Source organism: Buteo buteo, chromosome 14 (genome assembly GCF_964188355.1).
Source record: "Buteo buteo chromosome 14, bButBut1.hap1.1, whole genome shotgun sequence".
Lineage (NCBI taxonomy): Eukaryota > Metazoa > Chordata > Aves > Accipitriformes > Accipitridae > Buteo > Buteo buteo.
Genome location: NC_134184.1, coordinates 6,260,598 through 6,274,937, shown reverse-complemented (window position 1 = coordinate 6,274,937; position 14,340 = coordinate 6,260,598). Strand labels below are relative to the sequence as shown.

General features: G+C 34.3%; 1 protein-coding gene across 3 annotated transcripts in view; it reads right to left on the bottom strand.

The window, feature by feature from the left end:
* Positions 1-212: 212 nt before the first annotated feature.
* UGGT2 (UDP-glucose glycoprotein glucosyltransferase 2) overlaps positions 213-14,340 on the bottom strand; it is an 88,165-nt gene continuing 74,037 nt past the window's right edge. For 2 of the 3 annotated variants that reach the window (XM_075045956.1, XM_075045957.1), the window contains 9 exons: positions 13,639-13,724; positions 10,972-11,070; positions 9,534-9,618; positions 8,935-9,117; positions 7,509-7,669; positions 7,084-7,198; positions 3,317-3,433; positions 1,907-2,051; positions 213-1,030 (listed from right to left, as the gene is read on the bottom strand). In XM_075045956.1, coding sequence (XP_074902057.1) covers positions 1,008-1,030; positions 1,907-2,051; positions 3,317-3,433; positions 7,084-7,198; positions 7,509-7,669; positions 8,935-9,117; positions 9,534-9,618; positions 10,972-11,070; positions 13,639-13,724 — 1,014 coding nt within the window. In that variant the 3' untranslated portion in view covers positions 213-1,007. Of the gene's footprint in view, positions 1,031-1,906; positions 2,052-3,316; positions 3,434-7,083; positions 7,199-7,508; positions 7,670-8,934; positions 9,118-9,533; positions 9,619-10,971; positions 11,071-12,384; positions 12,501-13,638; positions 13,725-14,340 lie in introns of those variants that run through there. The other variant, XR_012652909.1, reaches the window with a different exon arrangement.

Genomic DNA, 14,340 nt, shown 5'->3' with positions numbered 1-14,340 from the left:
GAAACAAGCACAGCCTAAACAACAGAGTATGTATTTAAGGCACTAGACTTCAGTTTAAGAAATAAATTCCCTATTTTAAAACGTGTACTGCAAGAACTTTTCACTGCCATTTTTGTGGGATCAAAATGTCAGCAGCCCATTAAAGCAACAGTTTTGTGAGTGCATATTTAGAAAATTACAGGAGACACCACTGACAGTCAAAATTACTCACGTATTTTATTTTCAATTCTAAACAGGACGATGATTATCAAAACTGAGTGGAAACAGCTTTCAGGTACCAACCTTCTGATGCTATGTATGCTGGTTGGAAAACCATTGTAACCAAAAAACATAATGGAATTTTATGACATACTATTTGAGTAACCAAAAGGCGCCTAAGAATCAAAAAAGATTTTTTTTAAATTAGTAAGAGTGCAGCAATCCTGCATAATAAATGAAAAGTGACATTCCTTGATTTAGTAAGTTCCCACATTGACTTAGATTTTTGTGGTCTAAATTACACAAGCTGGTTTTTTGTGTCTTATCTTTGCTACGCTGAGATTTTTTTCTTATGACCACAGCATTTCTCCAGGGAGAAAACTATGGGCATATAACCAAAATTCTTTACCTTTAAATACATTAGCTTAATGCATGTAATATGCACAAAACAGTTTTCATGTACATATTTAATGTGTGTGTCCTCCCCTAGACTGACACAATATATCTTTGAAGAGTTGGACACCATTCTTTATATTCTAAAATCCTCTGGGCAAACTGTCTTTTAGTGAGAGAAAAGAAAACCAAAGAAATTAGGAAAGCCTCTCTACACTGTTTAAAAAAAGATGAAGTACCTGTGGATTTCTCTTCCGGTTTTGTATTTCATTTAATTAAATAACACTATAAGTTATAAAATATTTGACTTCACATTAAAGAATGTTACAAATAGTGCCAGTGTAACATTCGTAACTTCCCATTCAGTCTTTCACAGAAGATGGTTGAGCCGTCACCATTGCTGTTTACAGGCTGTGCTAAAGTTCATCATGCTTAAGACCTGTAACCAAAGGAGAAAAAAATTATCAAAAAGTTATATAAAGACTTAATGACTAGTTTTGCAAAACATGGAGAAAGCCCTTTACTTTCTATTTACTGCTAGTCAGTCAGTTCAGCAACATGAACTTCACCTTTAGATCCTCACTAAAAGTTGACCATAAGCTTTCACAAAGAATAAAAACTACTAAAAATTCTTTATAATGAAAAGTTGTTCTCTGATTCAAGACACTTAAATGTTTATCTGCTAAATTGTTTCTTCAACCTTGAGAGCTGAGATCACCTTTTTTTTTTCACATTATTCCAAGAAGTCAAGTCTTACTGGAAGTCCTGTAAGAGATGGGTTTTTTTCTCATGCTATTTATCTAACTTGGTTTAAAATAATTTTAGTAAAAAAACCCCCAAAACACCAAAAGCAGAAACAAAACCTATTTGTAAACTAAAACACCATTTAGTCTGGTGCAAAAAGGCCCCATGCAGGTAAGCCAGAGTGAGAGATGCAGAGACAAATTAATAGAGACTCAGTTACCTACTACTTAATAGACATTAATTAGCTTTAGCTTCTCTAAGTGAGGTCTAAGCTAATGTGCTTTATTTACTATTTGTGGCTCAAATGATGTGGAACAGTTGGTTGTGTTTGAGGTCCAAGCATAGGACACCACTAAATTTTCTTTTAGATTCTGGCATGAAACAAAAGATTTTTATCCTTAGTGTAACTCCTGTGTAAAGAAGCATCACGCAACTCTTAAAACCCACACAATTTCTCTTAAGAGCAGGGAAATACATAAACACAGTATTTGTGCCTGCTGACCTCAATCTTAATTTTGAACTATATTATTTATTTTTTAAAAGCTAATAGATGAATATGCATGTAAATTACCTTTTTGAGAGAACGATGTTAGATTTTTCTTCTCTTTTTCAATTTGCTGTATTAACTTTCGTATCTCAGAGTCATAGTCAACCCACTCAGGAACTATCCGGGCAGCAGCCTTTAATTTTGGTTCTTTGGTTTGGGGATTGTTGCACTGAAAGTTTAAAACATACTAGATGTAAACAAAGAAAATGTGAAAATATCACCTTTCTAAGGAACTTAAATAATTGTCAGCGTTTACAATTTCATTGAAGGACAGCATGCAAAGTCAGTTACCTTGATACTAATCAAAAAACCCACACAAGTTGTAAATAAACACTGTTTAAATAACACAAAACATTTTATTGTAAATACTTTCATTTTTCCATCTGGTCCTGACTGTATGAGTAACAGAGACAGGGCTAGTACAAGACTACTAAGATTTAGACAAAGTTATACAGGGAGATACAAGATATACAGTAGCATATTGAAATTGAATCTGATATGGTTTTTAAGGTTGTGATGCTTCCTCTAGTGTTTTCTAGAAAATGTATTGAATACTTCCATAAAATAACATAAATGGATATCATAATAAAAAGTGATAAATGATAATAGGGATTGAAAGAAGGTCTAGTAACTTAATTTCAATCTTTCTTGAATAGACAACACCCACCTTTAGTGCACAAAAAAGCTTATTTTTAAACAACTGTAACAATCCAAAGAAAACAAAACTGTTTACATACTGCATATTTGCACCAGATTCCAGCTGTCTGTTTTTCTTCAGAATTACATCTCTGAAGCATCACTTAGAGTGCATGGGGGTTGTCAAAAAATGAGAATGGGGGAAAGAATGGGATGGGGGTAATGAGAGAGACAGAACGTTTTCTCTCTCTGTGTTTCAATTCCCAAAGACAGACAGACACTTTCTAAATATGGACGGTCTCCTCAGCATTACACTTTTTAAGCTCTGCTTTATCTCCTGTTTATAGTGGTGAAATGGACCAAGAAAATCATGATAACATTAAGTCCTCTACACAGCTGGTTCTGGAGGAACCTTCTTTGTAGGGAGCACAACAGCAGCACACAATATCCAGGCAGTTAACAGTACTTCATCAGAGTTCCACTAACCTGGCTGAACGTGGAAAAAAATAAGGAAAATACATGTGCAGATGTGAAAAACCCCAATCCTGTCCAGTTACAGATAGCAACATTTAATTTTGGGATACCGTTTTCAGCTTTAACATAATTTGGTACAGAGCAAACAGGAGAGGTGTCAGAGGAAGGGAGAAAAGTTGCTATATTGTAGGGGAAAGAAAGTTGTGTTCCAGTGCTTTCCAGCAAGGCTGCCTCCATGACATCACACACGGGTATCTCAAAAGCCACAGAAATTACAGCAAAGTTTTTAATCTATAAAACTAATTTAACTCAAAATCAACTCACCAAGTCTATTGTTTTAGCCTTTTTCTTGGATTCATCATCACACCAGGTTTCACACCAAAGCCATTCCTGAGGGAGAGACTTAATAGCTACTTGATGAATCATATTATTGGGAAGATCCTGTACAAATTTTGTAAAACCATAAATTAGCATTGAATTTAATGTAACTGGTTATCAGGCAACTACTTAAAAGTAGAATATCTTAGCCTATTGCCATTTCTGAAAATTGTTCTTACGTTTCTTTCTAAGTGCTCACCTAGTTCTTTTTCCAAGTAGATTCAAAACTTAGTCATGCTCATTTTGATGGCCAGTTCCACCTCTCATTTCTCAAGTAATTTTTTCTTGTACCATCCTGCCTTCCTTCCCTTCACATAAGCAATACTACTGTCTGATACTTGGGGTTCAGATACTGCATGTCATACTATAAATACTGCTGAGCAGAATTAGACAGTGTACAATTATTAAAACATAACTTAACCATCCCTCAAATTTGCAAAATAGCTCAAAAGCATATAATCCAGGATTATGCCACTCCTCTAAATTTAGCCACCTTCTAGGAAACTGGATTCCAGAAACATGAGTATGAAAAGGAAAAGCTATTAAACTGCAACTCTGGCTCTCTTTCCTTACTTCACTTAATTTTATTATTTTTTTTTTAACCTTTATCATATAGTCAAGTACTCTCAACATGAAAACTCTGAACCAATAGCTTGCTGAATGTAGGGAACAGCATTTACAAATGAGAAAAACTTCAGGCAGTCATACACTGCATGTACTCTGGCCACAGTTAAAAATAACAGGTGTAATTTGTAGACGCATTCATAAGCTGCTTCACATGTGCAACCCCTGCGTTATATTTTAAAAATAAATGTCAGTACTCAAATAAGTATTAGTCACATCTTATTTTGCCAATTCACATTGCTAAATGTGACAGAATAAAATAGCACATATACCTGCATTATAAGAGGCATATCATTTAATTCAAATATAGACATTAGTACAGGAAAATTACATCAAATAACTATACTGAGAGTCAAGACTTGTAAACATTATTTAAATGTTTTACTTTTTGAAAAACTTCTGATTCCATGAATTTTAGGAAGATAAAATAAATGGTTTATCACCATCTCAATTTCAAGAGAAAAGAGATTGTGTTTCTGTTGTGCCTCTCTGACCTTCTAAATGAAATCACAATTCCAGAGTTACTACAGTAACTCTCGAAGCTGTGAATTTACAAATGTTATATGGGGTAGAAAGTAGAAAGACCACTGGCTAGTTCCAGGATTTAAAGTAAATAGCAGCAAATTTAAAAAAAATTCTGAACAAAAAGTTGCTTATCCTTTCAGAAGAAAGTGATTTATCCTCCAACCCACAAAACACTAAAATGCATCTAGAAGATCAAAGAGGAAATATTCATGAGTCAGAAAAATAAAAGAACAAGGGTAAGACCAGATTGATTTTACCACCAGTGCCAAAATGCTTGTTCATCCAAAAAACGTAAACTGCTGAAATGAAAGTCTTCTAGACTTTCACACACAACATTTAAAAATTTGTTCTTCGATTTGATTTACAGTATGAGTGTTTTCATGTTTAGTCAGATAACCTACGTAACCTTAAAGGGGTACTCCTCTACAGCAGCATCTTTATTAGAAAATAAAACCTAAATTTAAAAATATAAAAACATTTCTTGTTAATAAAAGATTCTACTCTTACAGTGCTTTCTGCTGATTTTTATTCTTTAAGTAAAGAACGAGATGATTAATTGTTTTTTTAATGAAATGCTGTTAGTATAAATACTTGTCAAATATTTGTTTTGTCATTTTTATATAGACATTTCCATAATTCTCTTTAAAAAGGACAATTAAATATACTGTACTGGAAGTCTAGTTTTTGTCATGTATAATTTTCACCCTAGGAGTTCTTTACTTACTGTCCTTGGCATTTAAAAGTACCTTTTTTTCCCACTCTATCTACTTCTGTTTTCTGGTTTATATTAGCATAACCTTAACTACCACCCATGAAGGCAGCAGTGCTGGCAGATTAGCAAAGAACTGAGATTGTTTCTTCTTTGAGAAGGGCAGCGAGCACTCCAGTCAGGTATTTAAAACAAAAGTAAAAAGAAATATTTTTATCATAATGCATCCCTATCAGTAGATAAAAGCTCTCCAGGACTCTTGTGAAATGTACTGCACTGTGGTTTGTATTTCTAAGAACGATGTTGTATTTGGTGCAAGTAGTAGCAACGAAGACAGAAAGTGATTCCTATCGATACAGTCAGAAAGCATATTACTACAAAAATATTACTTTGAAATATTTCCCTTTCCAAAATAATTCCAGTTCCGTTCTGCCAAGAATTAGCTACCTTCATGTCTGCTAAGGAGGGAAGGGTAGCTGACACTTAAGTGGCTTTCTATTTGATCCAACAGACTTACAGGAGTTATATGCTATCATGTATTAATGCTGTAATTGAAAATATAAGAATCTTAAAATGGAAAGATATACATTATTAATATTTTGAGAACCTTAGATAAAACTAATTACTATTTCTGAAAAGCAGAATTATGGTGGAAGCCCTGTAACCAGCTTCTGAATCTCAGTGGTCTTTCTGAAATACACCTTGTACTTATGGGTAAGACAATGTTTGAAAAATATACAGCTTATCACATCAGGACTCTCTAAGTGTGTGATACAGGGCCAATAATTCATTCTGCTGTCCAGAAAAAAGAGGTAAAATCTGACTGTTGCTGTTATATCAGTCTTTTGCTCTTAACAGTTACAGCTAAAGGCTGTTCCAACTCCTGTGTCCAGTCTAGTTCAAGTTTGTAGTGTAGCTGTATTTCCACTTTTCTTTGTCCAGTATCATAAGAACTACTATTTTCAATTTTTAATTTTATTTCTGGAAAAAATGCATGTAGCAATAATGTACTTATGTAAGAGAGAGAAACTTGCTTGCAGAGTAAGGGGGTGGAATGCAGGCACTGAGAGATGTGGGCTTTGCTACTGTGGGATCCCTTTACTGCTATAGGAAGGTAAAATCTTTTGTGCTTTAGTAATTCCACAAGGAAAATTACAAAAGCAGGGACAGTCTCACTTATGAAGCCTTCTGAAGTTCACCCAAGGAGAGACATAAATAAAAAGTATTATTTACTCAGGCAGAAATCAGATGAGCTGCATTATCAATCTTCTACTGAGTTAAAGAACCTCTACTACAGGAGAAAATAAATTTAAGTATGTTCTGTACATCTGGGATCTACCGACGTGGTTGTGACCTGCACCCTGACTTACCCCACCTAGCTTTAAAAATTGGTGGAGTTATATACATGAAGACTACAGTCACTCCTGGGTGACCATGTACAGCAACCACCAGAGTGCATTAGCAGTTAGCTTACAAAAATTAAATTTACTTAATGGAAAAAAAGAAGAAAGAGGAAAAAGCACTTGCTAAATAAGAATATAATTACCATTATCAGAATATAGAATTATCATTAGAAAAACACAAACGCACACAGAACAACCACATAAAGGACAGCAGTCCTCTATGCTGTTTTTTCCTCATTTTTTTCATATTAAACAATTATTTAAAGTAATCATCATTTAGTGTTCAGTTTTCTGAACTGTGCTCATATGCACACTTGAAAATGTTCTAAAACAGCAGTAAAGGGCAAATAGTTTCAGAATTATATAACATATACATTGAAATTCAAAAGAATTCCATGCATATTAGGAAAGATCAAGAAAATAAAACCCCAATTGCTTTAAGCCATATATACCTGATCTAGATTTGATAGACTGTTTGGATCTTGACTAAGAGCCTGGTACTGGCCCCGAAGCCTATCTCCAGCTGCAATCTTTCTGAACTTCTTAAGATCCACAACATATAAGGCACTACAAAGACAAAAAAAAAAGAAAAAAAAGATTTGTAGAGTTTCACCTTCTTTTTGATAACATTAATAAAAGTAACAAGAAACCAAAACCTGTTCCTATCCTAAAGAATTATTTTGTTTTTAATTAAGTAGCTGAAGCTACAATAAAAAAATGAAATCAATATGTCATCAGAATTCATGCCTTATTCATCTCTTGCTGAGAATGACTATAGGGCAATTGCTTTCGAATGCCCCAAGATCTGATCAATGCCAAGACTCAGATTTTAATCAAATTCACAGAATGCACAAAAGTATGTAAGGAGTTATCCTACCTAATATGGTATTTCCTTTTCCCAAGATGTGATGCCCAGTATCCCGACTTCCAGAAGCGGTACCCATCCATTTCTTTACGGCTGTCACAGAAAGGTGTGTATCCGTAGGGAGCTCCATTTAGATCTAGATCTCTGAGTTCTTTTAGGTCACTTCTCACAATCTAAATATAAATATATTTATTTTTATCATTTAATACTGTTTTTAAGGCATGCAAATGAGGGTAGTTATTGCAGCAAGCTTCCCAAAGTTTAATTTTAATTTAAAAAAACCCAGACATTACAGCAGTGGAGTATAAAGTATTCCACTGGAATGACATTTACCAAATTACTGTTCAAGGAAAATAATATGTGTTTATTCTGTGGCCATCTGTGGAATACATTTAATAAGTAAATTAAATAAAACAAGCAAAGTATTTTTAATTTATGGACCAGTGTTTCTGGTTGCCCAATATTAAATTCCTTCATGCAGGAGTGTAACTTTCAAAATCTGAGCATCTCCCTTCTGAAAAAATCCTTCCTGTTTGTTACATTAACTTGGGCACTACAAAAGTATTGCATCATTTGAAAAATTTTATATTTAGCAGTAAAGTACTTTTAAAAATAGGTTATAAATTTGTAATATGTCCTTTATTTACTAATCAATCACTCTTCTATCAAACCCGCTAATCTAATTTATCAGTGGTAAAAAAAAAAAGTGTTAGCTCTTCTGGAGTACAGAGAAATCTTTACAGTAGTTAGGACAGACAACCAGTACTACTACTGTATCCAGAGGAAATTGCAGAAGTTGCAGTCTGCATTGCTACATCTAAATTTAATTTATTCTCAAACTTCAGAAAAGGAGTAAAATACATAGTATTTATTCTGAGGTTTTCAATAACCATGTGATAGACTCTTCAATGTCTCGTCAGTTTGAGACAGCATATTACCTTTCAGTATGTTATACAATATTAATTTCTGAGTGAAAGACTGCATACAAATTTAAGAACGAAAGAGGCAGGATTCGTCTTAAAAAACCATCAGCCATTTAGAATATCTAGAAGTTGTTCAGATAGTCTGAACTAATAGACCCCTTTCGTAGTGAGTGGAGAAGTCCTCTCACAATCAGTCCAGACACTGAATCACTCAAATAAGCCTTAGGTGAAATGCACCTTTAGATTGCACATATCTCTCCAGGTGCCTTTCTCTCTCCACGGGCATTAGAGGAAATTTAAGGCAACTCAGTGTGATAAGACTCTTAATTTCTACATGACTAAAGACAAGTGAAATTATTGCATTTCATGTTCTGCAACACCACTGGTTCTGCTCATACAATTGCAATAGTCTTATGGGACCAACATTTGAATAAAATGGCCACAGGGAATGAAACTGGATTAATATAAGCCAGAATGAATTCCTCATACATTTATACAGAATTATTTTTTCTTACCTGGTCAGCATCGACAAATATTATTTTATCCACAGCCAAAGGGAAAAGAACATCCAAAAAAAGAATTTTGTAGCCCCAGATAATTCTCTGTTTTTCTATCTGTTGATAAAGCCACCGGGGCCACTTGTATTGTACCAACTCATACTTGAAACCATACTTTTTAGCCATGTGAGGAATAACATCCTAGAAGAACAACCGAAAAACAATTAATTGCACATGTATGCGACACACAAGGACTCAGAAGAAAAAAGAGGGAATGTTGCAACACAGTTGCAGCTGTGTTGGTCTTACTGACTACATAAATTATTATTTTAAAATGTTTCTTTAGTTCTAGCAGTATCCTCAGCTACATAAATACAAAGAGCATTTCCTTCAAGCTCTTGGAGACTATCAGAAAAGAATAAATTATTATATCACAGGGCTTTGCGTTCTGGAAAAGAAGAACCTTAGACATGAGACTTAAAACTCTCAGTATTTAATGCATTCAGAGATAATTTCTAACTGTGAAATTTTAATTATATAATTAAGCAGCTGTAATATTTTTTAAAACCACTTAAAGTTTCTGAGACAAATAAATAAAAGGAAGATGTTTCTCCTACCTTAAATGTTGGGGAGAGATAGTTTTTCAGAAACCAAAATTTAACTGGTGTTTTTGTATGACGCAGGACAGAAAGCATCATAATTCTGTGGAAATATAAGTCTATAATAAACAAACGAATACACATAGGTCATTACATTTCAGCTGCATCTAAAAGATGCTAAAATTTTTTAAGCATAATTTTCTTTTACCCTGTGTAAGCAGAAATTTCTGTCTATTTCTAATAAAAAGCTTTACAGAACATCTGTTCAAGACAGCTTTGAGATGGATTTATTTGATCCAGATTGGCTAAGCAATATTAGAAGGAACAATTTCAAAAGCGGATCTGTTAACAAGTTTTATTCTAAGAGATGTGCCTGACAAAATCAGCATAATGATTAATACCTCGTATTAACTTGGCAACTGAGATAATTTATTTTAGAAATGTATTTGGTTGAGTTTAATAAGTTTCTGAACCCCCCCCACACACCCAGAACAGTGGGAAAGAGAAAGCATCGTTCAAGTTAAGATCCTTCTCAGAGAACCCTTGATAACTGTAAAAAAGTTGAGGTATGTGGAAAAAGTTAAATCACTATTTTGACTTCAATTTTTTTTCATTATTGTGTCATTTGTTTGGTGTAACCAGACAGATAAGCCATGCCTTATGACCTTACAAGAGGTCAAGTCTGCCTTAAAAATCAAGGAATAATAAACCTTAAAATAAGGTAAAGAAGCATATAGAAAGTTCTAAAATTAATTTTTTCTCCTTTAATATACGAGTCTTTCACTTTATGAAGGTTGTAGTAGGTTGAAGGAAAGAAATGCAGATGTTCAAATTCTGTCAGACTATTAAGAAATAAAAATCAATACATACAAAATACTACTTTCCAAAGAATATGCATGAAAGAATTGTGAAATTCCATTTTAGGATAGGAAAAATCACTAAATCTGACACCTGTAGACAAGTACTCATAGAAATCAGAAAAGTAACAGAGTTGGTTGTGAACAGAGTAGGCAATACTGTAAGAATTCCTTCAAAGCAATCATTGCTTATTGAATGAACACCGAGATAGTAAGGCCATATGTGCATATAGTAGTATCCATAGTTTGGACTGAACATAAATAAATACAAGTCTAATGAAGTCACTGCTGTTATGTCTTTATAAGAAGAGGCTAAGGTTCATCCTTTATGTTCACACTTTGCACGTGCATTCATGAAAGACATGCAGAACATTTTTCTTTCTTCAAAGAATAATGGTATTTTTGACCATCTATATGTTGAATCGCTTTGTTCTTAAACAAAGACGAATTAGGTCCTCACTGTATACAACTTTTCTATGTTTCGACAATTTATTCTTTACACCTTGTTAAAAAAGTCAGTTTCTTTAAGCTGCTGCATTTTAGGATGAATGTTTATAGTATCCCTGTGAAATTCTCATTTCCCTTTTACCTTTCCTTACCTTAAAAAACGTTCATATAAATGGCCTGAAGCAACTGAAAAAATGTTAAGAATATCACTTTTCTTTTCCTTCTCTTCTGTTGGAATTTCTTCTGAAAATCTAAGGAAAAAAACCCCGAATTATTATATAAAGTATACATTCAGCAGAAAGAAAATACTACCCCATTACCATTAAGCTCGTAAAGACTCAAAAGTAAGAAAATACACAAAATAAGTACTCATCCTACAGTAACTGAATACATTTATATTCTACTCCCACTGCACATGCTATGATAGCAAAATCTTTTGGGAGCAACACCTCATACCCAGTCACTCAGGACAAATGATGGCACAACTGCAGTCTCCAATATTTTCAATCAAATAGAACCCAAATTTGACAAGAACTCCATGATTTATCAAAGCAAAAATCAGAAATACACACAGCCAAAATATCTTGAGAACTGGTTATTTTAAAAATCAGTAAGTTATTTTTCAAGCTTCATCCACGTGCGTTCTACGTAAGAACCAATGCATATTCTTGAGGTGAGGGATGTCTGTGTAGCCCTATAGATGGTTAAGCTCAATATATACTCTAAAATATAGACTGAACATGACATAAAGATGGCCACACCAGGCCAAACCACATATTTAGCCCAGTACCTTAGCAAAACCAAATGACTCTCCCTATAGCTGCCCTAGACCTTTGAGGTACGTTGTCTAGAGTTTCTCTGTTTCAGCTGCACAGCATTCTTTGCTTGCTTTGAATACCAAAGTCTCCCAGGGCTGTTTTTAATCCTGTATGCCTTCCAGCACATACAGCTAAGGGATGGTGGCTGCAGCCCCCCTCAGAGCACTGTTTTACAGATCTCTGAACTGCAAAGGCTGCCTTAGCCAAATTGGTTACAGTATGGCTTGATATTGTTGTAGATTCACTTCAATAGTCTTTTTTTTTTTTGTCGAGGTGAGTCACTCCTCACACACTTGGATTGTGTGAGTCACTCCTATAAATTTTTCTTCTGGTTAGATCCCTTTTAAAAGTTATAAAAATAAGTATCCCTCATAATCTTGTGACTGACAGCTTTGTCAAGGCTACTGAAAATGGAAGAAAACCTTTTTTAGGTCTCACAGCAGTCGTTTGTGGCTGAAAAGTCTTTAGGGTATGGAGAAAATGGTGATGAAAAAGCCATTCTCCTTAAATCCCTCATACTGACATTATCCCTTTCTTACTAGCTGAATTCTAGTCCAAAGATGTTCTCCTGAACAATGGAGAAATCAGACTTCACCTCAATGGTAAATCTTGAATGCTTAATACTTATGGACAAAGCTACCTTAATTTCTTTCTTCTTTCAGGGCAGAGAGATCTATGATTACTTGGATTAATTTGTTTACACAGTCAAGTCATTAGCCCTGAACTGGTTATTTCAGAAGGCATTACCTTCAGTCTTTCCTTCTGCAATTATACAGCCATGACAGCTTAGCACTTGGTAGCATACTGCAGAAACAAAACCTCTGCGGGAAATCAGACTTTCTGAGAGCAAACACGAGTGTTTCCTACAAAGCGGATGGAGTCCAGTAAGAAAACAATGTATTGCAAATTAAGTCCCTGCCACAACAACCTTGGAGGTCCAGAAGAGGAATTATCATCACCTTGAAAGAGTGGATGAATTTATTGTGTTACCAGCAATCCAGATTAAAGACCCAAACTCATTCTTCTTTGACATTAAGAAATCAAATCTTTGGGAATTCAATAAGTACTTTTGCCAGCACCCCGATTTTCACACTTAAGAACATGATCTTTGTGAGGAAAGAATGCTTAGAGAGGATCCAGGCCACTGTTTCTAAAATACATTGGTCAAAGGTCTTCTGATTGAAATGCTATCAGAGGAACAATTAACATGTCTTGGAAACTAATACAACACCCCATGTTCTGATCCACAGCACAGATACACTAGTCCATTAAAAATACCCCTAAAATTATTTTGCTAAGCAAAGATGAAACATCCTTTTTTGCCCTTATCTCATTCTCAAAACGATATAACAATTTCACAAGAATTTGCGTCTTATTAATAAAAACTAAATACAAATTAAAAAAAAAATCAGTCTGAACCACACACGATCCATAGACAACATAATTATAAGCAACATAATGAGCAACTGAAAACAAAGTTTGACAACGGTATATGGCAAATTAGAAATACTACAATGTTATTAGCCCCAAAAGTAAAGCTTGAGATGTTTATTACAATTATTTATAGAACTCAAACTTTAAAGTAAAAGCTATTTTATTGACAAATACAAAAACACTTCTGGAGCTTTCATGAATTATGGCTAGCAGCAGACAAGCAGCATCATAGCCTGCTTTTTGATGTTCAGTTTGATATATCTGAGTACCACATTACTGGCTGAGATTTTCACATTGAGATTGATTCCCTGCCACAACAAAATAAAAATAATGCCAATGGAGAAAATGAACAGGAACTAGAAATGCAAAGGAGGGATTAAAAAGGTAATAAATAATGAGATGTACAAGACATTATAGCTTGTCTTTTCCACCCTTTTATTTACATTATAAATCCCTTGGGGACCCTCTTTACATATTTGTATCGCTATCAAGTAAGAAATGCTTACTTGCTACAAGTAATAATAAATATGTCCTGGCACAGTTAAGTATCAGCAAATTATACATTACCTTGTAACTGATTCCTGATTTCCTTTTTTTCTTGTCGTTCCATCAGTAAGGAGATCTTCATTCATTTTATCTGGCTTTTTCTGTACCTAGTCATTAAAATAAATGTATTTGTGTAATTTGGGAAGGTAGTTGATAATTACTACTTCAATTGTGATATCTAACTATGGTGTACTTACCGGCTAGAGCTGGACCAACATCTTAACAATTTCTTTTTCAGTAAAATACTTACTGAACTGCATTAAACTAAACAGTAAAAGTGTCATTTCATACTTTTAAACTATGTACAGAACTTACTGTAATAAGTAATCAATTACGAAGAATTAAACGGTGATTAATAAATCAAACAGCACACTCAAGCCCTCTGTACTTCTTTATGCAAAAAGTAACCAAAAGCGTGGGGAATTGTATCTCATTTTCTTCCCTCGTGAGTTTGTGATCCAGCCATTAGCTGGCTGAAGAAGGGTGGCAGGGTGTCACACTGTGCACGGAACTTACTTGAAGGGAAACTGATTCTCATAAGCCCTTCACAAGGAGAAGGCGACAACTCTGTCACTGAAACATAAGCTCTCTCATCCAACTTAAGCAATTTCTGCTGTCTTACCCAGATCCTTAGTAAAGGCTCCAAATTAATTTTGTTTGCTGATCTTCATTTCCCTGATTAAAAGAAACCCAATTGTTTTTGAAACCCAAATAGTTTCTAAA